At 32.3% G+C, this 24,963-nt stretch overlaps 8 protein-coding genes, 1 long non-coding RNA gene and 1 pseudogene across 9 annotated transcripts; 7 read left to right on the forward strand and 3 right to left on the reverse strand.

Moving 5' to 3' along the window:
- Nucleotides 1-66: 66 nt before the first annotated feature.
- On the forward strand, nt 67-2,339 carry LOC128397629 (calcium channel flower-like). Its single transcript, XM_053358366.1, has one exon. It carries the CDS (start codon nt 620-622, stop codon nt 1,073-1,075), a length of 456 nt encoding a protein of 151 aa, XP_053214341.1. The 5' UTR covers nt 67-619; the 3' UTR covers nt 1,076-2,339.
- A 296-nt stretch (nt 2,340-2,635) lies between these two features.
- LOC128397625 (cholinesterase-like) lies at nt 2,636-4,598 on the forward strand (annotated as a pseudogene).
- A 45-nt stretch (nt 4,599-4,643) lies between these two features.
- LOC128397627 (adenosine 5'-monophosphoramidase HINT1-like) lies at nt 4,644-5,861 on the forward strand. The gene is made up of 5 exons (XM_053358365.1): nt 4,644-4,926; nt 4,994-5,194; nt 5,283-5,387; nt 5,475-5,567; nt 5,663-5,861. The coding sequence occupies exons 1-5, from the start codon at nt 4,792-4,794 to the stop codon at nt 5,732-5,734; spliced, it is 606 nt and encodes a 201-aa protein (XP_053214340.1). The 5' UTR covers nt 4,644-4,791; the 3' UTR covers nt 5,735-5,861.
- Nucleotides 5,862-6,013: 152 nt separating this feature from the next.
- LOC128397626 (uncharacterized) lies at nt 6,014-8,846 on the forward strand. The gene has a single exon (XM_053358364.1). The coding sequence runs from the start codon at nt 7,052-7,054 to the stop codon at nt 8,429-8,431; it is 1,380 nt and encodes a 459-aa protein (XP_053214339.1). The 5' UTR covers nt 6,014-7,051; the 3' UTR covers nt 8,432-8,846.
- On the reverse strand, nt 8,808-9,676 carry LOC128397630 (nuclear envelope phosphatase-regulatory subunit 1-like). Its single transcript, XM_053358367.1, has 3 exons — nt 9,413-9,676; nt 9,062-9,320; nt 8,808-8,969 (listed from the first exon to the last, which is right to left on the reverse strand). Exons 1-3 carry the CDS (start codon nt 9,438-9,440, stop codon nt 8,867-8,869), a joined length of 390 nt encoding a protein of 129 aa, XP_053214342.1. The 5' UTR covers nt 9,441-9,676; the 3' UTR covers nt 8,808-8,866.
- A 1,034-nt stretch (nt 9,677-10,710) lies between these two features.
- Nucleotides 10,711-12,982, forward strand: LOC128397632 (transmembrane protein 135-like). The gene is given in 2 exon segments (XM_053358370.1): nt 10,711-11,211; nt 11,214-12,982. Coding segments are annotated over 2 exon segments (1,455 nt in total). The 5' UTR covers nt 10,711-10,763; the 3' UTR covers nt 12,221-12,982.
- Nucleotides 12,983-13,114: 132 nt separating this feature from the next.
- LOC128397631 (eukaryotic translation initiation factor 3 subunit C-like) lies at nt 13,115-16,821 on the forward strand. Its single transcript, XM_053358368.1, is given in 7 exon segments — nt 13,115-13,330; nt 13,645-14,211; nt 14,213-14,280; nt 14,283-14,351; nt 14,436-14,549; nt 14,552-16,161; nt 16,268-16,821. Coding segments are annotated over 7 exon segments (2,919 nt in total). The 5' UTR covers nt 13,115-13,232; the 3' UTR covers nt 16,661-16,821.
- A 1,791-nt stretch (nt 16,822-18,612) lies between these two features.
- LOC128397620 (carbohydrate sulfotransferase 3-like) lies at nt 18,613-23,005 on the reverse strand. The gene is given in 7 exon segments (XM_053358360.1): nt 18,613-19,346; nt 19,348-19,399; nt 19,402-19,496; nt 19,498-20,203; nt 20,292-20,686; nt 22,239-22,312; nt 22,680-23,005. Coding segments are annotated over 5 exon segments (1,425 nt in total). The 5' UTR covers nt 20,431-20,686; nt 22,239-22,312; nt 22,680-23,005; the 3' UTR covers nt 18,613-18,913.
- On the forward strand, nt 20,928-22,245 carry LOC128397621 (estradiol 17-beta-dehydrogenase 2-like). Its single transcript, XM_053358362.1, is given in 2 exon segments — nt 20,928-21,613; nt 21,615-22,245. Coding segments are annotated over 2 exon segments (1,110 nt in total). The 5' UTR covers nt 20,928-21,059; the 3' UTR covers nt 22,171-22,245.
- A 1,262-nt stretch (nt 23,006-24,267) lies between the features above and the next one.
- Nucleotides 24,268-24,677, reverse strand: LOC128397623 (uncharacterized). Its single transcript, XR_008326984.1, has 3 exons — nt 24,580-24,677; nt 24,429-24,500; nt 24,268-24,378 (listed from the first exon to the last, which is right to left on the reverse strand). It is a non-coding gene; the product is annotated as an uncharacterized LOC128397623 (long non-coding RNA).
- Nucleotides 24,678-24,963: the final 286 nt, after the last annotated feature.

Below are 24,963 nucleotides of genomic sequence, written 5' to 3' on the forward strand. Positions count from 1 at the left end.
GTTACTCCTCTGGTGGTTCTTTTGGTTAACGTTGGAACAATTGGAAACTTTATTTTTTTATTTTCTCAATTTAAATTAATTTAGTTGATTTGTTTTCGTTAGTAATTAATTTTTTTTGTAGGCTTTTTCTTCCTGGTTTGATGATTATTGAGAAATTTATTTTTATCATTTGAAAAGATCATCATAACCTTGAGATTTTCCTTGTTGTGAATGTGTAATGCAAGTGGTTTAATTGTCAAATCTTCCAGTTTGTTACTCATCTTCAGTTCCCTTTGCAAAGGCGTTGTAATTTTGCTCTGTTTATAATTAATTCTATATTGCAATTATCTCCCTGAATCATCACTGAATTTCTTGCTTCTCCATCTGGATTGGAATTCTCCTATTTCACTTGTAAATTCTTCAATAAATCAATTTGCAAGAGAAATTCTATTTGTTTTTGCTTCTCTTCTACCAAAAATTCCATCAACTGCCAACTCTCAGTTTTTTTCTCTTTGGAACATTTATTGAGAATTTAAACCTGATCCTGTTTTCTATTTTTTTTTGCCCCACGGACCTAAATTATTAAAACTATTCTACTTGACCTGTTGTATTGTTTTACTCTTTTGTCCTTGGTATCATCATGATGGGATCAGAAAGTCAACAAGGAGTACCTGCTGAATGGTGGGTCGTTTCTTGGAGAAATCAAATTGTTACTGGTTTGTCGTTACTCCAAGTTGTCTTTGGGATAATTACCTCTCTCAGTCTTTTCTCTTTTATTGCCTGTGTACCTACTGGACTTTCACTTGTTTTCGGAGCAATTGTTGTCCTTTCTATCGAGGCTCCTGCTTTTGTCTCTTTCATCCGTTTCGCTCAACCTATTACAGCATTTTTCGAGGCAAAACCTTTGTGGATTAAAGTTGTCACCTACGCGGGATTAGCCATTTTACCTTGTCTATTTGGCTGTTATGGACCATTCTTTTTCTTTGGCTTCTTTTGTGCTCTCGGAACCACTGCAATTTATGGTGTAATACTGATTGGACAGAAAGCTAATCAAGATGACATGAGATTCCAAGCTGGTGGATTCTCACCAGCTTAGACCTGGCATCAAATTCAACTCCAATCTCATTTCATGTTCATATATTTATATCCTTCAGAAAGAGAGAGAGAGAATCTTATCTCAATATTTATCAAAACACACCTCTAATTAACACTTCTCTCTCATTCGTCATCATATAGTTGCCTTGAAAGGCGAAATGTTTAGACTAATGGCCACCCGATAAACTCTGATCCTGAAACTTATTGAAAAAGAAAAGACCAAAATTATCCCATTTCGAGCTCATCGATTTCCACCTGTTGAACAACCTGTTGTATCTTTGATAATCATCGTCATTTAACTTTGGAATTGTCAATCAATTTACCAATCTCACCTGAATCATTTTTCTGAATCTTCCACTATTCCATTTCCTGATGAGCTGTCTGACTTTTGTTGTTTTCTCCAGAAAGATATGAGATCATGTTCTTGTTATTACATTTTTTTTTCTCCTTCAATCACATAAGGAAACACATATATTCCATATTTAAAGTATTTACCCAATTCGATCAATTCTCCGTTCAACTAATCGATTGCTTCATCATGGCTACTCCAAATTCCATGTTAAAAAATGAATTAACCAAAGCGACTTAATCGTTGAAATTACATTTACCTCCAAAAGAAAATCATTATTACCTGTGCCTTTGGATGGGGATACAAAAATCATCATCATCTTGTTTGATGATTAAACCAATTTCTAGGATAAAAAAAACATTACTTCTGATGATTGTAATGATTCCAGTTTAACTCTCATATTTATCACTCAACCATAAACAAATCAAATTAACCACCACAACTACATTGGGATCATGTTTATATCACCTTAATAATGATAATCTTAAATTGCTATCAAATTGCAACTGAAGCCATTTAACGAATTGTTTCCTTTAAAGTTAATAATTTGATCCAAACATGTTATTATACATTATCGAAGACAACAATTTAATGGACGAACAACAATCAAGCCTCCATCAATTACCATCTCTATAATTTAATTGTTAACAAAAAATCGTCAAAGTTAATCATCTTTTCCTTTGGAAATGAAGTAAAAAACTCTTGGTTGATTACTATTAATAACATTGCCGGAATCAAGATCAATTAACTTGAACAATCGTTATGACACTAAATTGACGACCAAACAATCAACTGTTTTTCCAACAATTTATTAATCATCCATTCTAATTGTAACATGAAAAAAGTGCAATTTAATATAATGCAAATCAGAAGCTTAAACCATTAAACAAATTAAGCCAATGAAAATTGAATTTTATGTTTTGTTTTTAAAAGCAATTAGATTAATTAATTTATGATTAGATAATCTCAGTTCTTGTGCTCTAACCAATTAATTTAAATTTCATTATTTAGGTTTTCAAGCTCCAGTTGAACCAATATCACTTAATTGTGTTTAGCTAATCAATGAAAATCCAATCTAATCATTGAATCCAATTGACGGAAAGGTTTTCATTGTAATTGATTGTTTGGGAAAAAACAACAACTTTGAAATTAATTGTTGATCAATTAAATTATACAATCAATAATAACAATCAAAGATGATAATGGGAATACAATTGATACAAATTAATAACCAATATCTAATTGACACAGAAAAATTAACGATAGTTAATCAGAAAATCAGTGAAAAAACAGATTGGATATATAAACGTAAGTTAATTGCTGAGATCACATTGAATTAAATTGAACTTGAATAAGTTACGAGTTAATTGTTGACTAAATATGTTGTTTGTTATTTTCTCGTGTTTTCTTTGGACACTAATTAGTGCCAATGATTTAACACCAATCGTATCGATCTCAAGTGGTCCCGTTCAAGGCAAATTTGTTGATTTTAACGGAATCAAAGTCGCTCATTTTCTTGGTGTTCCTTATGCTAAACCACCGATCAAATCATTACGATTCCAATCACCGGAAAAAGTTGACCCTGGACCGAAGTGAGATCGGTAACTAATTATGGTGCTTCGTGTCCACAACGAAGTGAACATATTAAACCTGAAGAAACAAATGAAGATTGTCTCTTCCTTAATGTCTATGTTACCAGTCCACATTTAATTCATCGGCAACTCGAAAACGACCTGTTCTTTTCTGGATACATGGCGGTGCTTTGACCATGGGTTCGGGCAATGAATTCTATCCTGGCCTTCAATGGTACCTTTCGAAGATGTGATCCTGGTGACCCATAATTATCGTCTTAATGCTTTTGGTTTCATGTATTTCGGTGCAGGCGAACCAAGGATTCCGTCAATATTGGACTTCGAGATCAACTTATGGCCATGCAATGGGTTCGAGAAAATATCGCAAAATTTGGCGGTGATCCTAATCAAGTGACCATTTTTGGTGAATCTGCTGGTTCCATGTCAGTTTCGGCTCATATCTTGTCCCCACTGACCAAAGGTCTGTTCAAACGAGCAATTCTCGAATCAGGAACGATTTACAATCCAGTCGATGATCCAAGTTTCTTCATTGGCAATGCTTGGTCAGTTCTTAATCGAACCTCATGTGCCTCATCTCACGATATTCTGACCTGTTTACAAGGCTTATCGGTACCAAATTATTGACAATCAATCTGATGGTTTACTTAGATTCCGTTGGGTTTACGGAGATGATTTTCTTCCCTTCACTGTAAACGAAGCTTTCGATCAAGGTTTATACGATGATTCGGTTGATCTATTGGTTGGTACTGAGAAAAATGAATTTTCCATTTTCATGGCCAAACTTGACGCCAAACTGTTTAATCCAGTTGATCCTTCACCAATGGATTATCAAACTGCTCTTGGTTATTTAGCGTTAACTTTCAAACAAGAATCTCTTGATTATTTCCGTGAACTTTATTTCGGCCCACCAACCAGTGATTCCGCCTTTTTAAGGTCACAATTGGAAAAGGCTTATAGTGATACCGCTTTACTTTGTCCAACTTATATGTTTGGCCTTAAATTTGCCAAAAATGGTCAGCAAAGTGGTAAAGTATTCGGATATTATCATACACAAAAGGCCAAATCGACGATGTTTCCTCCCTGTGATGCAAGTTCATGGATGGGAACTTGTCATGCCGGTGAAATCCCGTTCGTCTTTGGTTTCCTTTCCTTGACCCTAATGCTACCCAATCTGAAAGAGATTTAAGTTCACAGGTCATGAAAATTTGGGCTCATTTTGCTGAATTCGGGTAAGTTTCACCAAGTTACGAAAACGATATTATTATTACGATAATGCTGATATTTTCCTCTTGATATTATCGTTTTTCTTTCTCATCATTACAGTAAACCTCCAAGTGTTGGTGGAACCGAATGGAAAACTTTAGACTCCGATGAATCAGCGATGATCTTGAATGTCGCCGATTTCGGTAAAGTTGATCGAGAACGAGTTCAATTCTGTCAACAACAATGGGACAATTTCACTCTCCATGGTAGCCTACAATTAGCTTACCTCTTGGGTGCTGCTTGATCATTCAAATTGTCCAAAGAATATATTTAATCCAATCCAATAAAATAATCTAAATGTAGATAATTATGATTATCAATCCAAATCATATGGTCTTCATTTCTGTTTGTATCTCAATCTCCTTCTTGTTGTCTTTCAAATCTAAATAAGAGAGAGAGAGAGAAAGAGAATTAAATTTAAATTAATAAACAAGAATTGGAAGTCAATTGATTGTTATTAAAGTGAATTTACATCTATAAATAGTGTAAACAATTAAAAGGTGAGAGGAAAATATGAGAAATTTAATTACCTTGAGTAATTATTTATTCCGTCGGCATTGTAACAATAACATTGGAAAATACAATCAACACTATCACAGTTTAGTTAATTTGGATGTTAACAAATCAAGTAGATTTAATGTTCACAAGGTAAGTAGATAATTTTAATCACTAATCAATTAGAATGATTTAAATTTAAGGTGAGATTTGTTTACAGTTGGTTACCAAAGATTCAGAAGCTTTAAATTGGTTGCATAGGAAACGGTTGGTTCAGTTGTCGTTTTGTCTCAAACAAAGAAACATGAGTGAGGAAGTGAAAAAAGCTCAACAATCATCGGCCGATAATCAAGAAGATACAATTTTCGGTAAGATACTGAGGAAAGAAATACCAACTAATTTCATCTATGAAGATGATCAGGTAAGAAGAATTAAATTAATTACCAGCAATTTACTCTTTTTAATTGTTCTCTTTGGTGTTTTCTTTTTCCTTTTTTTTTTGTTCTCAGTGTGTAGCTTTCAATGATATTAGTCCTTGTGGACCTAAACATTTTCTGGTTATTCCTAAAAAGAGAATCAGTCAATTGTCTAAATCAGAGGATGAAGATGAACAAGTAAGTAGACAATTGATTAATTCTGTTGGTGATTTTTGGAAAATGGCGACAAATTGACTAATTGTTTTCTTTTGTGCTTTTCTATAGCTTCTTGGTCATCTGTTGATTGTTGCTCGGAAAGTTGCTAAGCAAGAAGGTTTGGAAAAAGGTTTCCGAATTGTAATCAATGATGGTGTTGAGGTTAGTTAATTAATTCTACTCTAAATTGCATGTTAATTGTCTTTCTATTGTTCTAAATTCTATTCTTTTTTGATTTGCTTTTCTATTCTATTCAGGGAGCTCAATCGGTTTACCATCTTCATGTCCATGTTATTGGTGGAAGGCAAATGTCATGGCCTCCTGGTTAATTAACTTGAATCTACTCAATCTATCTTTCTTAAATTGTCTTCACTTATCCAGGATCAATTTAAACATCTCCAACAATTTAATCCATCCTAACAATTAAAGAATTGATTTCATCTTCAGTAAACTCAATCAATTGGCAATGTTTCACTTTCGTAGTTAACCAAACCGACCAAATTGAATTTTGATTTTTCGGGCAACAAAACAATTACCAATAATAGAAACACTTATCAAGTTAGAAATTTAATTTTCTCATCATTGGTTAAGAATGAAGAGAAAAAAAAATTCTCGTAATCAACTAATTTCCATGTTGATCCAAAATGATCAACTGATTGTTTGTGTTCAATTAGATTTAACAACAAGTTACATCAAAGGAATTGTTGATTTACCCTTTTCTTTTTCACACTTAATTTTTTATTGATTGTTTGCAATCGACCATGAATTATGCTGTGGATTTGCTAATAATAAGAAATAATTAGACAACAAGGTTAATTTTATTTCTTCCATTAGATTTTAAATGAGACAAAAAGAGAAAGAGAAAAAAAGAAAGAGAAGAAAAAAAAATAGAAAGAGAAAATTAAATTCTCTTAGTAGGAAAAACAACCAAGAAGAAATGAAAACATTTCCATTTAGCTCAGTGTTCACCTCTAATCATTTAACTAATTATCATCAATTATCACCATCACCATGTTTATTATCAGTTCAACTAATTCAGTGTCCACAATAATTAAACATTTAGTTAGTTAATTGATACTAATTGTCTTGGATAAACCAGAAAACAAAAACAATAACATTGTCTCTTTGAAAAGGTGATTTGTTATTTTCTAAATTGTGAATTATTATTTTAGAATAATTTTTTTTTTCCAAAACAATTTAACTTCACCTTTAAACCATTGGATTCTAATTAAGATTAAATTAATCGACAATTAGATTAGTTCCAAAGAAAAGAAACCAAAGTGATCCACCAAAAAGAACGTGTTTTCTTTTTTTCTTTTTCTATATTACTCTGGATGTTTTTCTGATCTCATTTAAAAAAATTCTACAATTTAATTGATCTTGTTATCCCTGTTCTTCTAATTGTGGATTAATTTTTCATCTTCAATATTACCTCTCATCTTTAATTGTTTCATATTCTATTTGGATGATTATTTGACTGAAACTGAATTTACTTTGAATCTCATCTTTGAAGCGAAACCACTGGACAGATACAACAATGATGTCATTAAATTCTGTGGATAAGATTAACCATTTCAATTGTTTATCGGTTGTAATTTACTTTCTTTTAATTGTATTTGGTTTCCTGTAACTATTTCATATCGAAAATGGATCTACATGATAATGCGAAAAAAGTAGTTGTATGTTCAGCATTATTTGCTGGATTCGCTTACTTTAGCTTATCGGTTCTTCGTAATGTCTTCTCACCTTCAAAGGATCAATCATCGTCTACGAATAACAATAATAACAATAATAAAAATGGCCGAAAGTCAAGTCAATGTGTTCAAACGGAAGTTTCGGTTCCCATTAAAGAGGACAAAAGATGGTACAAATTACCTCCCGAAATGTGGGGTCCATGGGCTAAAACAATCCAAGATCGTATCAAGGAGCTTAATCTACAATCAACGGCAAATAATGTTATCTTTAGATCACCAGGTCGAATTCAATCAATTACCACCAATGGTACCAGTTTAAGTTCCCATAATACACCGAGAAATTCACCAAGATGCCGAAGTCCGAACAATTTATCTAAGGAAAATAGTTTGAGCCGATCGGTTGACAATTTATCAAAAGACAATAACAATCATTTACACCAAGGTGACCATTTGATTGATGGACCAATAATTAAACCACCAAGTGAAATAGAAATGATTAATTATAAGAAAATATTGGACAAATTGTTTGGTCAAAAGAATCCCAATTTATCCCAACAAGAGGCCAGTGTCCTTGGGATGTTATTAATGTGTGATGATGATGAGGTTCTGGTTAAAACACTAACGGTGATTGCTGATTGTGCGGTTTTCACACCAAATATCAATGTAATCTGTGATTCCGGTTGTTTAGTTATGTTATTACATTTACTTAATTCTAGTACAATTCCGGCCGTAATTGCCTCGACAACTCAAGCGATCGGTAATTTGGCAAACGGTGAACGATCACAAGAATTAATGAGACCATTTATCATTCCATTAATGGATAAATTGAAAACTGCATCACATTTACAATTAACTTGGTCATTAATTGCACTTGCCAATTTAGCTCATCGTGATTCTAATCATATCGATTTTCTTGATCATCTAAATGAATTAATTGTTCTCATTGAAAAGGGTTGTACTCGTGTTCAATTACAATCTCTTAAAATTTTGGTTAATCTTTCATGTAATCAAAATTCAATTGTTTACCTGTTGGCTGCTAGATGTCCGGTTAACCTTTACAATTTACTAATTCCAACAACTGATGAGGAAATTTTAATAAGATTATGTTCATTTATCAGTAATCTGGTTGAATCTGTTTTTCGACGTTCAATTAAACACACTCATCTTCCAACGATTAATAAAGTGGCCTCACCGGAAACACTTTACTCTGGATTATTTGGTGTTCAAGCGGTGGAAACAATTAAAGAAAAATTGAAAACACTTTCCCGTTATCCCAATGAAAATATTGTTTCTAGTGTCCAAAAGATAGAGAAAAAATTAATCCTACTTTAGATTTACTTAAATTGTCACGAGATTTACATTTAATCGAGTTTTTTTTTGTCCAAACAATTAATGTTTACCTAATTTGATGAGTTCTTTCACCTAATTTATTTTTGTGATTCTTGGTCGTTATTTTGATTTTTCTTTAATCAATCTGATTTCTTGGCAAATGATCTTCTCTTTAATCCGATTGTAATTATTTTTTGTCGACAAAATTTTCGATTAATCAGAGAAATTAACGATCAAAACTCTCTTTTCTCTGATTTGAGATTCAATTGATTGTCTCAAGACTGAAACTTGTGAAGATTGTGCCAAGGCTGAGGAATAAACAATTCCTTTTGCTAATCATCTTTCATTTTCTATAAATTGTTAAAATTAATCAAGTGTGTACTGAGAAAATAATAAATTTTTCCTTTAATTAACTGTATACATATTTTCACATTACATTTACCATAATTTGGGTTTCGGTCTTGGCTTTAAAACAAGTCGACCATGATCATCGCAGGTCATGTTAAAATCAGACAAAACTTGACGAGCTCTTGCCATTATCCTATGGACAATCAAAAGAAAACAAATGACAATAATTAAGGATAATCAATTTCAAATCATTTAATCCGATTAACGGTTAAAAATGATACTTACACTTGAGGTGAGATGACTTTCTTATGAATACTAGTAAGAGCAAATAAGAGTATCAATATGATGGCATTAATTGTGAAGAAAGGATGATTTAGCAGTGATTGTAACAATGAGATTCTTGAAGTTAATGGATCAGTTAACCATTGGAAAGCTCCATAAGTAGTGAAAGCAGTTGTAAAAGCTAAAGCTAATCGATATTTTCTCGTATCCGAATTCATACCATTGACAATCTCTTGTAATCTTCTTTCAAACGCCTTCAAATCTAAAAAGAAAACAACGAAATAATAGAAGAAAAAAGAGTCAAATAAAATAGAATAGAATTTAAATTAACAAAAAAAAAAGAACACTAATTACCTTCACAAGATGTTTTCTCCAATGACATTGTGATAAAATATTGACCAATAATTTAAACTAAATTACAGTTGTCTCTGTGTCGATGTTGTCAAAAGTCAATTTAACCTCCTAAAGGATTAGCACCATCCAGACAAATCAATAGATTAAATTAAGACACAATTAGTTGATACAATTGCGATAAAAAAATATTCCAAAACTAGAATAGAATAAAATAATTGAGTTAATTAAATCGGCAAGGAAAATAATGAAAAAGAGGAAGAAAATAAAATTAACAATTTGTTTACTTTTGGAACAAACTAAATCTAAGCCATGTGAGTTTCTTTTTTCGGCTAAGCCTTTTCTTTTCTTTTCTATTATCGGCTGATAATTCGGCTTAGAGGTTTTTTTAATTTTCGTTTTCAATTAAAAGAAAAGAAAATTTTTTTCCAACTGTTGTTGTTATCAAGTTCTTTTATTTACTCAATTATTCTTATTTATCTTTCCAATAAGTTGATTGATGGAAAGATGATGATGAAGATGAAATAGAAGAAGAAGAAGAAGAAAAAAATGAAACAAAAAGAGAAATTGGTGAGAGAGAAAGAGAGAGAGAGAAACTATTTTAAGTTCTCTTTTATTTAGGTTAAGGAGTTAACGTCCTGGTCTCTCTCCGTGTGTTGGATCAAAATGGCCTGTCCACTCTTGTCTAACGGGTTCCAGTTTCGATGATTAAATAATCAAAATCCCGATAAAGAATGGAAAATGATTTGTGTGTGTTAAATGATTAGTTAGATGATTGGAGTTGAATTATTGTTGATGAGAAAATGGTGGCTACTCTCTTTCTCTAGCCAATATTTGATTCATTGTTTTTTTTTCTCCTTCTCTTTCATCGTTTCCATTTTCATTTGATTCTCTTTTTAATTTTTGTTTAATTGTGTTCTATTGTAAACATACAATCTAAATTGTGATTTAGTCTCGCAATTGTGTTCATCGTCATCATTTTCTCAGTATCGCCGATTGTGATCTTCTTGTAACCTTTTCTCTATTTATTTCTCATCTTGCCTGTTTCATGTTCTCGGAATTGAGAGTTAATTTACTCAATTAACTTGTTTTTCTATTGTTAATTTTTCCTCTTTTTTTTCCATCAATTTAATTGATGTCCCTAGATGATTTACCTGATCTTCTAAAGTTACTAATTACTCATCAAGTATTTTCTCATCTTATCCTTTCAATTCATCATCTAAATTTGGAATCTTCAATTTGATTGAGATTTGACAAATTGGTTTTGTCAACTTTGGATTCCTCTCTTTTTGTCGTTGTTTTATTGCTTAAAGTTTATTATTTTTTGTTGTTGTTTCATTGGAATTGTTTGAAAATGCCTTCGATACTTAGTAAATTGTTACCTTTTCCTGATATGGTTTTACAGTTTAATTGTTACGAGGTTGGACATACTTGGACACCATTTTGTTCCCGTGCAGCTCTTGACATTGGTGGTTCGGTTTTTTTTGAAGGACTTAAAATGTACACTGGTGTTTACCTGTTTGGTCAATTGTTGGCTCGTCGTTATGATTATAAATCGTTCCGGGAAACAGTTAAATCAATTTTACGTTCATCAACATTCCTTGGTTTTAATGCTTTCGCAGTTCTCTGTCTATTTTGCTTCAGCTACAGATCCTTGGGTAAACTTTATCTCTCACTAATTGGTCATGTTCCCTCAATTATTGGTAGTTACATGGCGATACACCTTGAGAAACCATCTCGAAGAGGACCATTGGCCTTTTATGTCGCTAATATTGCTGCTGAAACTTTATTCTCAATCGCAGTTTCAATCGTATTATCAAACCAATCAAAAATGGTGAAGTTGTTTTATTTGCATTAAGCACTGGAATTCTGGTTTATTTTATCAAGAAAAATGGTATTGGACATGACATGATCTCAACAATTCTTAAATCAATCATTGGTAAAGATGAATTGGCTCGAAACAAACCGTTAACAATTGAACGTAAAAGTGATGAAAAATGTGAGGAAAAATTTGATTCTACAAAATCAACTCTTTCATCATCTCGAATAAATTCTGGTTGCAATGATAAACTTTCCAAATCAAATTCAATTCGTTCTCTACTTGTTAAAACTGTCAATGGATTATCTTCATTTCTCTTTAAAAATCATCCATCTTGTCCTCATTCATCTTCTTGTCTTCGCTATTCAATTACCACTTTTCTCCAACGATTTCTCATCGGTTGGACTGGAATCTCAATCATACCGACAATCTTACGATCACCATCATCATTAACCTCAATGTCAAGTTTAACCAAAGGTCTTAAAGATCGGAAAAATATCAACTTTGGCCTTTTCTTGGGTCTCTTTTCATCAACCTTCAAAGCTTGTAGTTGTCTTTTACGATGGTGGGACAATTCATCTAAACACTGGCACGGAACTGTGGCCGGTATGATTGCTGGATCGTCGATGGCCTTATATCCAAGTAAAACAATTGCTCAATACATTTTCTGGAAAATGATGGAAACACTTTTCTGGGAAAATGTTTCCACCGGTAAAATTAAACACTCGGAAACAATTATATGTTTAACTTACGCTCTTGCCTGTTCTCAATTGTTTTATGTCGCTGTTATTTGTCCATCTCATTTACGTCCCAGTTACATGAAATTTTTAGATCGATTTACTCATCAATGTTTACGTCTTCTCAATCGTAATGTTATCGACCTATTTGGAACCAATTCTTCCGCTGGGTTTAAAACTTTTCTCCCTGATTTTGATCTCAAATATACAAGTAGACAATTCCAAGAATCAGTTCTTGTCTGGACGATACAATAATTCACCACTCAATTAGTAAAGGAAAAGTTTAACGATTAACTTGAACAATTAGGATAAAATTGCAAACTGTGATATCTTAATCAAGTTTTTTCTCTCTCTCTCTCCTTCCTTAACAATCAAATTTATTTAGTTCAAATTTATTGCTATGGTTAACTACTATTGACAAACAAAATTTACTTTACTCTTGATGTATTTTGTTTACTTCAATTCATTTACTTAAATCATTCAAGTTGCTGATGATTGTACAATTTGGCTAATTGAATATAAAACTGGATCTTGAAACTGGTTCAATGATTAACTACTTCAGAAAAATTTAATTACTTGACATGGAAAGAGAGAGAAAGAGAGAGTTTGGAACTGGAATCAATTGTGATCTACCATCATTCATATGAATCATTACGATAATCACCTTAATGAGGAAATTTGGACATCATTTTGTTCATCATCACAATATAAATTGTCTGATTAATCATCAATTTAACTTCCTGTACAATTAGTTTCCAATTTTCCTCATCATGAAAAAATCAATCACAATCAACGACGATCAAAACAATTATTACAATTTACGATATGAAGATTTCCTTCATCTCATAGAGATTGAAACAATTTTCACGTCAATTAAGTTAAATCTTAAATCAATTATAAAAATTAATTAATTTTGTCATTTTTTCGATGAAAAACAAAACAACAACAACAAACTCGAAATTAATATTAATACAACAATCTATTTCTCCTGAAATTTTCCATTGCTATATTTTTGATACAATTTAAATTGCAATTTGTATAATTAAATAATTTTCCATTAATCAAATGAAACTCTATCAACAATTAATTAATTTTTCCAATTTAAATTTAGAACTAAAAAGATTGATTATTATGAGACGTTCCCTAAATGTACACGTGAGAAAAAAAATTTTTCAGAATTTGTGACAATACGTTTTGTTTTTTAATCTAATTAATTTAATTAATTTAATTGTGTTTATTCTAATTGTTTTGATTAAACAATTTCATCATGAGTGGTCGTTTCTTCAAAGGAGTCTCCGACTCGGAGACTGAGTCTTCGGAGGCCGAATCAGATATTTTACCATCCCGTCCGTTGGCTGTTACCTCGTAAGTACATTCATTGAATGGGTTCACCATGTTGTCTTTAATTAGATTTTATTTTTGCTTCTTCATCTTAAAATCATCTTGTAATTTGGTTTTGTTTTTAGTTAATTTGTTAAATTGATTGAATATGTTTTTATATATATTCTATGGGCTAGTTTTCTGTGGGCTTTTGCAGAGTATTTAGTTTAGTGTATTAGTATTTGTGTATAGGAAAACATTTGGTTATCTCTTTTTTTGCCTGAGCCGGCATTTTGTTTTCTCTCTCTCTCTCTCTGGTTTGCTTATCAATTTTATTTCTTTGTTCTCAATCTTTACAGAGCTTTCCCTGTTAGTGATGAAGAGGAAGAGTCAAAGCGAGTTGTTCGTACTGCTAAGGAAAAACGGTATGAAGAGCTTAATACAATCATCAGGCAAATCAGGAATCACAAAAAGATCAAGGATATTTCAAAAATGCTCAGTGGATTTGAAAATTTGACTCGTGCCTTTCAAAAAGCTAAACTGGTCATTGAAAGAGATGAAAACAACAAGATACCAGCTTTCTATTTGAAGTGTTTGGTTGAATTGGAACAATTTGTCCATGAAACATGGGAGGATAGAGAAGGTCGTAAAACTATGTCCAAACAAAATTCCAAATCTTTGGCCACTTTAAGACAAAAGTTGAAAAAGTATAACAAAGACTTTGAAAACGAGATTAACAAATATAAAGAAAATCCAATTGATGATGACAAAGAGGAAGAATCTGAAGAAGAGGAAACAGATGAAAGTGATTCTGATGATGATCAAATGAATTTTCTTAAAAAACCCTCGGAAAAGGATATGAAAGATGAAGCCAAGGAGGAACTCAAAGCTGCTAAGGATGATGAAGATGACGATGAGAGTGACGACTTACTGGCAAGGTGATTCTGATGACAGTTCACTTTCTAGTGATGACGAAAAGTATGGTGGCAATCGGGCTAAAATGTTTTCGAAAGAGATATCGACAAAACCAAAGGACCTGCTAAACGAAGAAGAAAACCCAAAGAAGGTAATTTAAATTTCTCTTCCCTTTGATATTCAATTTAATCAAGGATCAATTTAAATTTTCCAAATTTTTCTTACCAATTCTCAGGTGATAATCGTAAACAGCGTATGTATGGAGATGAAGAGGAACAAGATGAGGGAAGATGGAAAGAGGTATCAAGAGGTGGTATTCTAGGTGAGAAGCCGAAAATGTTCAGTAAAGATGAGAAGTAAATCATCAATCAGTTATCAAGAAATTACTTGAAATTCTTGCCATGAGAGGTAAAAAAAGGATCCATCGTAGTGATCAGATTGAAATGCTTGTTGAATTACTGGAAATTTGTGCTTTCCATAAATTGGGCCCTGCAATGGACACTAAAATTATCCTCGGTATTATCGCTGCTCTCTTTGAATACAATCCCAATGTCTCACCTTGTATGAAGTCGGAAAATTGGCAGAAATGTCTTAAATTTGCCAATGCATTGTTCGATATTCTATTAGAGAATCCAGAGATTGTTGTTAGTGAAAATATCGCTGAAGAATCTGAAAGTTTCTCTCTTCCCTCTTACCGTGTTCATGGATGTGCACTAACCCTTGTTGAAAAAATGGACGAAGAATTTACCAAACTTCTTCAAGCGGTTGATCCTCATTCACCTGATTATATTGAAAGGTTAAAAGATGAGAAAAATATTTGCACAATCATTGAGAGACTTCAAACTTACCTTGAAGCCCATCAGAAAGGTACATCTTCTGAATTGTGTCGAGCCTACATTTTGAGAATTGATCATCTTTACTTTAAATTTGATCCACTTGTATTCAAAAAGCGAGAGCAAATCCAAGCAAAACAGAAGAATGGAAATCTTGTCAATGGTGATTCTGATTCTGAAGTTAAACAAGAAGAAGAGAAAAAAGAAACTGCTCCTGGTGAAACAGAAGAGATTAAACCTGAAGAAGCTGAAATTGGAGAGACAAGTCTTGAAGTTATTGATCGACTTTGCAAATTTATCTACGCTAAAGATACAACCGATAGGTTGAGAACTCAGGCAATTTTATGTCACATCTATCATCATGCTCTTCATGACAATTGGTTTGAAGCTCGTGATCTTATGCTTATGTCTCAACTTCAGCATAATATTCAAAAAGCCGATATACCTTTACAAATCATTTATAATCGAGCCTTAGTTCAACTTGGATTATGTGCATTTCGACATGGTAACATTCGAGATGCTCATCAAGACCTATTGGATATTCAATTTTTCGGACGTGCCAAAGAACTTTTGGCCCAAGGGTTATTACCCAAACCGCAAGAGCGAACTCCCGAACAAGAGAAAATGGAGAAACGTCGATTGTTACCATTCCATAAGCACATTAACTTAGAGTTAATTGAATGTGTCTATTTGGTTTCAGCGATGCTTTTGGAAATACCCGATGTGGCTGCGAATGAATTTAGTGTACGAAAAAAGGTCATTTCTCGTTCGTTTTACAATCAATTGAGGAAAAATGAAGAGCAACCATTAGTTGGTTTACCTGAGTCAATGAGAGAGCACGTTGTTGCTGCTTCAAAGGCAATGAGAGTTGGTAATTGGAAAGCATGTAGAGATTTTATCATCAATGATAAAATGAACACCAAAGTTTGGAATCTATTCTATCAGGCTGATAAAGTACGAAACATGTTGGTCCAAAAGATTCGAGAGGAATCTCTTCGTGCTTATTTATTCACCTACAGCCATGTTTACGATGTCATCTCGCTGTCAACTCTCAGTGAAATGTTTGACCTGGAAACAAACATCGTCCATAGTATTATTTCAAAAATGATAATCAATGAAGAATTGATGGTCAGTTACACTTTAAAGCGATTAATTATGTTCCATATTTTCTCACAATATTCTAAACAAAACTTTTTTTTTCTCTCTTGTATTTTTGTTTACCCTTTTTTTTCAGGCTTCTCTTGATGAACCTACTCAAACCCTGATCATGCATCGTACTGAACCCTCACGAACTCAAGGATTAGCTTTACAATTGGCTGACAAGGTAACCAATTTGGTTGATCAAAATGAAAGACTTTGGGACTTTAAATCAACCGGATCATTTGGACAACAACAACGAACTGGTTATCAGAATCGTAATCAAGAACATCAGAACAAGAATTACCAAGAATACGGTCAAAGACAAGAGCGAAATAGAGACAATAGAAGATCAAATTATCACCGAAACAACAACAATAACAATAATAACTCTAATTCTAATAATAATAGAGAAAACAGTAAAAACCACCACAATAGCCACCATAATAACCACCACCATAACCACAACAATAATAGTAACAACAATTGATTTCAATCGATAATTAATCAAACAAAAAAAAACTGGATAAACATTCAAACTTAACGTAAATCAATTTCAGCCAACACAATTAACTATCTAAACAAATCTTTCTGGGAAAAAATGACTTTCGCATTAAAATTTTCCAATTGCTGTTTTTTTCTTAAAAACAATCATATAATTTTGTCTCGCTTTTTTCATCGCAATTAATTAATTACAATTTCGAGTCTTCAAATGTTGATACTGATGATTTCTCTCAATCAGCTGTTCCAATGAGAGAGTCAATGATTGGATCACATGTTAGAGTCTCTCAAACACATGGACCCTTTTTCTTAGTGATTTTGTTTATTTGTTTCTCTTTTTTTAATTGTTTAGATTTTTTATTATCGAGAGTTGATTTTCCTCATTTAATTTTGGAAACAATTAAATGAAAGTTAATTGTTATTTCGGACTACGAATTGAACTAATTATGGGCTTTACTTTTCCATAGAGTTGATTACATTTATCTAAGATTAATTGTCTCATTGTAATTATATTATTTTCTCGTTTATGTTGAACCTTAATTGGTGTTAATTGTGATTTTGCTATTAACTATGATTAGTAAATCATTGGCCCCAACAGTTAAAGGAATTTTCCCTTTCTTTAAAGAGCCTGGAATCAACAATTATACGATAATTAAATGGGTTAAACTTCACATTACTTATGGTGAGATTTATTTGATTATTTCACGAATTTAGATTAAATTGTTATCCACAAATTAACTTAATCCAATTTCTAATTATCTTGTTGATTGTTATTTAGAATGCGTAATGAATAATCAATGGTACAATCCCTATGTTGATATTTATCGAGCCCTGGAGCCATTTGCATCCGAGTTTTAGGTAAGTCAACAATTAGAGTCCTAATTGTTACAATTAAAGTCTCTCTTTGATCAGAATATTGTTGTTGCCTTGTTGACAATTAACTAATAATATACTTGATTCTTTTTCCATTTATTAGCAATCGCTATCGGTAAACCATCTCTATATGAAATATTTAAAATTCTGTGATTCTAATTACACTCTTGATCTGCGAATGGGACAATCAACGATTACCGATTATTTTGAAAGTCCAACAATTGACAGTAAACCTTTGATCATATTAAACTGGAGGATGTGGAAAAGTGGCCCGATCATTTATTGGACCTCAAATTCAAGCACTGCCAAAAGCCCGTTTCCTACGTCCACTAGGAATTTATTACGGAGACTATGATCAATCTAATGACGAAGAAATTAAATCATGGGATCAATTCTTACATATTAACAATCAGATGAGATTTGTAGCCGGTGATCGTCAACACCATCGAAAAGTAACCTGCCACTCGATCGAAGTAATCAAATTTAATCCGCCTGATTTAACGTTACAATTAAGTTGTGATGTTCCGTTTTCGGTGAGATCATTTGCCGAAAAGTTTTTCACCGAATTGGACACTTGCGGATCGTTCACTCGAATACTTCGAACCAAGGAAGGTCCATTTACCCTTGACCAGTGTATCGATCGGACAGATTTGTACCTAAAGTACTTGATGCCCGCTTTACGGAAACACACTGAACCATTTATCGACCACGTTAGGCCACATTTGGATAAATTACCTTTTCATGACGATGTGCGAATGGGTAAACAACGATAATTAATTGCAATCGAAATTGTTTCAATTGATTAACTTTCCATCTAAATGTATATGAACAATTTTATGAAACAAACAATTAGTTTTATTATTATCATTGATGAAGAGTTAATTTTCCGCAACTCTTTCAATTAAATTAATCTCCTTTTCTGAGTTTAAATTGTTACCTGAAAGGTAAACATGATTTCAAACTAATTTTCATTGCAATTAGTGATGAATTAACTAAAGTAATCCTTTGGTGAATATCAATTGTTGTCGTTAATATTTGTTACAAAAGGAAATAAATTTTGCTCAATGATTAAACATAATAATGAAATTTATACACAACAATTACAATAGTTAATTGAATGACAAGTTAATATGGTACAAAATATAATACAAAAGCAAATGAATTAAATTGATAGTAAATAGTTATTACATCAATTTAGTAATTGTCTAATTTTAGGGTGTTGTACATTAATTGTTGTCGATATGAATGATATTAATCAATGGAAACACATTGAAAACATTTCAAAAATGGCAAGATGAGATCGTTGGGTCAACAATTAGTGTAATTACCTTTAGCTAAATTTGTTTACAAGTTAATTTGCTAATCATCATCATAAAGAATTAGGTAAAGGTAATTTATCTTCCAGTATATCGTTAAAATTGATTGAATTGTTTTCGATAGATTGAGAGTTTAAATCAATCGGTTTGTAGCCTAATTGTTGGAAAACAGTTGAACATTTATCTTGAATTTCATTGATTGTTGATCCATTTAAATCTTTCGTCCATTTGGCTATTACTTGTTTAGAGCTTCGTCGAATTGAATATGGATCAATGGTTCGATTATCGGGTAATTCGGCCTCAGTATTGATTCGTAGGAAGCGACGAACGGCCGATGTGAAAGGTAATCCAAGAGAAGTGAATAAACTTTTCCCTACTCCATAAGGATCAAGGGAAAGATCCTCGTGTCGAATGGCAATGATTTTATCTCCATAAGTGTCGACCAAACGTCGATAGGCAACCAGGTCAGAATTATAATCGTCACATTAAATTGTAATCGCCACAAGGTGTTTTGGTGCACCATTCAAGTTTAGAACGGAATTGTGTACAGCACGAGGATCACGAACTAGATAGACGACTTTAAGGTCAATTGACTTAGGTAAAGATTGTAAAAGTTTTCCGTTGACTCGAGACTTAACGGGTCACTTTGATTACACGATATTTGGTTCGCAGGCAAAGTTGACTTATAAAATCGGGATCATAGCACCAATAGCGATGAATATTACAAAGGCTCCACAGAAAACGATTCCAAGTTAAAAGAAATTTATTCTCTTCTTTTCTGATCCAATTAACATAACCTGGTTCAGAGGTGAAAGTGCAAGAGTAAATGTTTGATAGTAAAGAGAGAGCAGCGTTTTCTTGATCACTTTGAATTTTATAGTTGATTTGAAACAAGTGTAAAGGCTCAAAGGAGTAAAATGTTTTCCAATTTTGCTGTAAAAGGTCACCAATGAACGATGAACCCGCACGGAAATGTGAGACCAATAGAATGTAACGAATAGGTGATGAGGCCGAGGAACCATTGATTATCGGGAAACTTGCCAGTGGGTCAAAGGTACGGAAAAAAGCTCGACGATTGAGTTTATCAAGCCAACCAGATGAGTTACGACGATGATCACGAGTCGATAAAACTTTCAACAGCATTTCAATTGATGAGAGTTTATGGTACGATGATAGACGCGAACGATGTTTGGGTCTTTTGCGCTTCTTATGGTTCGATCGAACTTCATCTTCGAGACTTTTTAGTACATCATAATTCTCGGTATTCAGGTAAATCTTAAAGTTACTCGTTCGATTGGCGAGAAGATTTTTTATCCTTACAAGATTAGTCTCGACATCGATTTCTGTTCAAAGTAAAGAAACGAAAAAACTTCCAAGTTAATCAATCGATTAAACAAAAATTAATACAATTAATTGTGAGTTAATGATTACCATTAGAGTTTACATTTCGTGGCGTTAACATTAAATTACTGAATCTTGACCAATCCCATGTTTGATTTAGTCCATTTTGTAAAATGACCATAACCATGCTACAGATTATGAATACGATGAAAAGTTGAAGTTTCTGCATGATTTTTTGCCGATTGTAACAGCAATTAGATGATTATTAAAGTAATTAATAGACGAATGAATAGTTTGTACGTTAATTGATTCGTTGATTCTCAAAGGAGTATAAAAGTTTGCCATTCTTTGACCATATTAATGGTTTGGTTAAAGTATCTCAATCAAGGTGAGAGGTCAAGCTCATATTGATTATCTTGGACAATTATTTGATCAGTTTGCTTCATCTCGTTCAATACAAATCAAAGTAAAATAATCAACATTAACTAAGAAGGAAAAAAAATTAGAGAAATGAATCAATAATTAGTAATACTAATATTTACTTGTAATGAATGTAAGGATGAGGATGCTGAGAAAAGGGGGAAAAGAGGAACCAGTAATAATTTGTTTTCTTTCATGATCTCAGCCCCGATAACAAGTTGGATCAGGTCAGTCTGGTTTTCCGTTGATTGGGTTATTAACAACAGTCTGAAAGTTAAATCATTTTGACTACGTGTCCAAAAGTTTAACTGACCATTTTACTAACAGAATCACAATTAATTTTTCTTTCATCAACTTTGATCATTAGTGAAAACTTTGTTAACCAAGTTAATTGTTTTGATTGGATAAAATATTTTCCTCTCATTTATAAGCATCAAAATGATTAAAACTATTGGTTATTATTTGGCTTTGGTTTTGGCCATTTTTTCAGTGTTATTTTTGTTTACCTGGTTAACAGTTTACGAATCGGTAACCTGGTTATTGTTAATCACGACACTTGTTTACCTTTCGATTAACATTGGAAATCTAATTTGGCCTGAGGTTCAAGTTATTCCAAAGGAAATGATCGATGCTAAAAACAAGGCCGTTCTAATTACTGGCTGTGATACCGGGTTCGGTAATAAATTAGCCCAGAGATTGGCTCATTATGGTTTCTATGTGTTTGCTGGTTGCCTTGAGCCTGAAGGTTCGGGTGCTAATCAATTGCGAAAAAATTGTCGAAACAATGTCAAAGTGTTGAAATTAGATGTAACAAGCGATGAAGATGTTAAATCAGCGATTAAGATTGTCGAAGATGGTCTTAAGGGCCGTTCTTTATGGGCTATCGTTAATAACGCTGGTATTTTAATCTCAACGGAAATTGAAATGGGAGATATGACTAGTTTCACTAAGCAAATGGAGGTTAATTGTTTGGGAACAATTCGGGTTACAAAGGTTTGTACCATTGATCAGATCAAGTGGATCAATTGGTGGAAGGGTAATTAACGTTGGATCGATTGCTGGTAGACATTGTATTCCCGGTATGGTTGCTTATTCGGTTTCAAAGGCTGCGGTCATTTCATTTAGTGAAGGGCTAAGACGAGAATTGAAAAAATGGTCAATCGATGTGATCACAATTGAACCTCATTTGTTTAAAACAAATTTAACCAATGATCAGGTACAGAAAAAATGGTTAGACGAAGCATGGAAAGTTACACCTGATTCGGTAAAACTGGACTATGGTCAAGATTATCTTGAAGGTTATCAAAAGTTCTTGAACATTATTCTTGATTCAGCTCGACCTCAGGTTGAAGCGGTTGTTGATACAATGGTCATTGCGGTCACTCATTCATTTGTATCACCAGCTTACAGGGTTATGGGTCATTTGGAAAGGATAAGAGTTGCTCTCTATGATTATCTACCTGTACGATTACTTGACCTGATATCTCATCATTTGGCAACAATTTACACAGGTAAACCAGCATTGGGTAAACCAGATAAACAAAAATAAAGTGACCATCATGTCAATGGTAATCTGATGACCATCAACGTTGTAAACAAAGAGATAAATTAACTTACCCAATAAGATTGTTTCTCGTGTTTCTTTTTCCCATCAAATGATTAATTGATTGATTGTGAGCAATTAAAAATTTCTATCAATAGAATTGGACAATTAAAGAGAAAACAATTAAAATTAAGCAAAAACAAAGGTACATTTCAATGAGAAATTGAAAGAAGGTCAAGTTGATAGGTTAACCTAATATTCAGATCGTTTGGTTTATGTTGTTCAATTGAGTTTATGTGTGTTGATCTATTGATTAGAATATAGAATCAGGATCAATATTCTATTGGGATTAATGGTAATTATTGGAAAATGATTAATAATTTAAATCGGTAATGGAAATTGGAGATGGTCAAGATTTGAGAAGAGAATGGACCAAGCCCATTAGGAGAAAGTTTTGTCAAGTTATAGAGAGAAAGGAAAAGAAAACTAGAGATGAGAATTGAATTTTCTCTTACCTGATTAACACAATTTAGAATATTGATTGACCAAAACAATTAATTAGAAAGAACAATTAACAAGTGAAAGAATTGATGATGAAAAGATAATTAATAAAAAGATGGAGTAACAAGTGTAATTAGAGAAAAGTGAAAATTTTAAATTCTATCCAAATATTAGATTGAGAAGATTATGAGAAACCATTTAATTGATTATAATCTAAACACAATCAATTGTAGAGAATCACAATATAATTAAATTGTTAATGATGGTTAACAACAATTAAAAGAAAAGGTAAAACAAGGACAATGAACAAATAAAAGAGTGGAAAATGTTTACAGACAAAAAGGTAAACAAACAAGAAAAAAAAGTGAACACTTTTTAGTAAGAAAACTGAAAGTTACCTTTATGTTAATAAGTTAATTAGAATTGTTGATGAGATGATGATGAGGATGATTACGAATTATATTAGTTGGGTGAACATTTTTGTTTAAATTGTTGTTCATTTGGATGATTTAGATTGGAGAATGGACAAAGTTTCTATGAAGAAATACAAAAGGAGAATCACCAGAAGCAACGACACAAACTGATCGCCTAAGGGCAAGTTTCACTTTCAAAGAAGAAGAAGAAAAAAATTCAATCGGTTGAAAGGGATGAAGATTATTCCAATGATGATGATGATGATGGTCTTGCTTAGCAAGTTACTGATGGCGAAATGAATTTATCATGAAAATAACAACAGAAAAGCAAACAAAACTTACAGGGTGTTAGTTGGTTCGAGCTTTTCTTTTGAGAATAAAATTAAAACCAATCATCCGATTGTTGTTTAATTTAATCAGCAATTGGTGATTAAATATTGTCAAGTCAATTAGTTAATTGTTTAAACTTTTCTGATACAATTTTCGCTGAAAAAATGAAATTTAAACTTAAAAGATTCTCATTTAGTTGATAACTAATTCACTTGGAGTAGTTACGAATTTGAGTTTCTTGAGCAATTTACAAATTGTTCTGGAATCGGTTTAATCATAGTTTCGATCTGAAATTCATCAGGATAAAGTTATCGTTATCGAAATCGCCAAAATGAACTAATCACCCTGTAATCATGATGAGAATGGGAAATAATAATGATAACGTTGCAACAAGAATGAAATTTTGACCGGACTAAGTTAAATCCGGTTTTCTGTTTATTATCATTATGATTATAACTTTTTTTTACATTTATGATGATTAGTTTTGATTATCTGATGTTAACTATTAACAATTTAGTTAAATTTATTTCCATCATCATTACCATTCATTAAATAATTCAGCCAATGTTAGTGTTTGATTTGGTTGTGCTTAATTTTTGCAACAATTTTAATTTCTTCTCATATTATTGATGGTAAAGGGTTAAATTGTTTAATTTAATTACATCTCTTTAGATTTTAGTTAATTATAATAAACACTTTTCATTTCAATAGTTACAATTTAAGGTTAGATTTTGATTATTGTGTCTTTTTGTTTAAATTGGTTATAAACATTAACATGAGTCCACCATTTTCCAATAGAAACTATTGATTAAAAGTTTTGGTTTTCCATTAGCAATTAAGTTTGATTGTTTAACATTTTCGCTAATTGTAATTAACTTACCAAAAGAAAATGATATGAATCTAAAGTGTAAAGTCCTCCAAGACTGAATCCAATTCTGTGAATATTGATTCGTTCACAAGTTGATAAAAGCTAATGATTGAACAATTAACTAACTGATAGATCAACAATTTAATACTAACCTTTAATTGCGTCTTTAAATCCAGTTTACAATGTCTACCGATTTGATAGTTAACTTTTTGGCAAATTAAAGCCTATCATTTGTATGGGAGGGAAAAAGTTTCTCCAATTAATAGATTGTTGATTTGATTGTGGAAAATTGAATTTGATTACCTGGTTCGCTGTGAATGATGATAACATATTGATTATAACAATTGAATTAAATGACATACAACCAACTGCGAGAATAAAATAATCGAATAGGCCACTTCCGTTCCAATGAAAAGACTGACAAACATTGCGAAATTACCGGTACCCGTTACGATGATTATCCCGTAGCAGAAAACTTGACCCATTCCAATGGTCATCTGATAGATAAAATTGTAAATTTTATTCTGTTGGACTAAATATTTGACCGATTGACCATTTTCATTGGTCTGATCTTTATCGACAATCAATTGTTTACCAAATAATTGATTAGATGCCAATGAAAAGGTGACAAAAGTGATTATCATTGAGATGTGAATGTACAACCAGATTGTCGGGTAAGCGCCTAAG

The sequence above is a fragment of the Panonychus citri genome, unplaced genomic scaffold (assembly GCF_014898815.1).
Source record: "Panonychus citri isolate SS breed McGregor unplaced genomic scaffold, ASM1489881v1 Contig00034, whole genome shotgun sequence".
Lineage (NCBI taxonomy): Eukaryota > Metazoa > Arthropoda > Arachnida > Trombidiformes > Tetranychidae > Panonychus > Panonychus citri.

Excerpts from the sequence above, each read along its gene's own strand:
- LOC128397629 (XM_053358366.1), top strand. The coding sequence starts at position 620 with ATGATGGGATCAGAAAGTCAACAAGGAGTACCTGCTGAATGGTGGGTC.
- LOC128397627 (XM_053358365.1), top strand. The coding sequence starts at position 4,792 with ATGAGAAATTTAATTACCTTGAGTAATTATTTATTCCGTCGGCATTGT. Across the intron at positions 5,195-5,282 it reads TCATCTATGAAGATGATCAG|TGTGTAGCTTTCAATGATAT; the intron begins GTAAGAAGAATT and ends TTTTGTTCTCAG. Across the intron at positions 5,568-5,662 it reads TAATCAATGATGGTGTTGAG|GGAGCTCAATCGGTTTACCA; the intron begins GTTAGTTAATTA and ends TATTCTATTCAG.
- LOC128397626 (XM_053358364.1), top strand. The coding sequence starts at position 7,052 with ATGGATCTACATGATAATGCGAAAAAAGTAGTTGTATGTTCAGCATTA.
- LOC128397630 (XM_053358367.1), bottom strand. The coding sequence starts at position 9,440 with ATGTCATTGGAGAAAACATCTTGTGAAG. Across the intron at positions 9,321-9,412 it reads GGAGAAAACATCTTGTGAAG|ATTTGAAGGCGTTTGAAAGA; the intron begins GTAATTAGTGTT and ends TTTTCTTTTTAG. Across the intron at positions 8,970-9,061 it reads AAAGTCATCTCACCTCAAGT|GATAATGGCAAGAGCTCGTC; the intron begins GTAAGTATCATT and ends GATTGTCCATAG.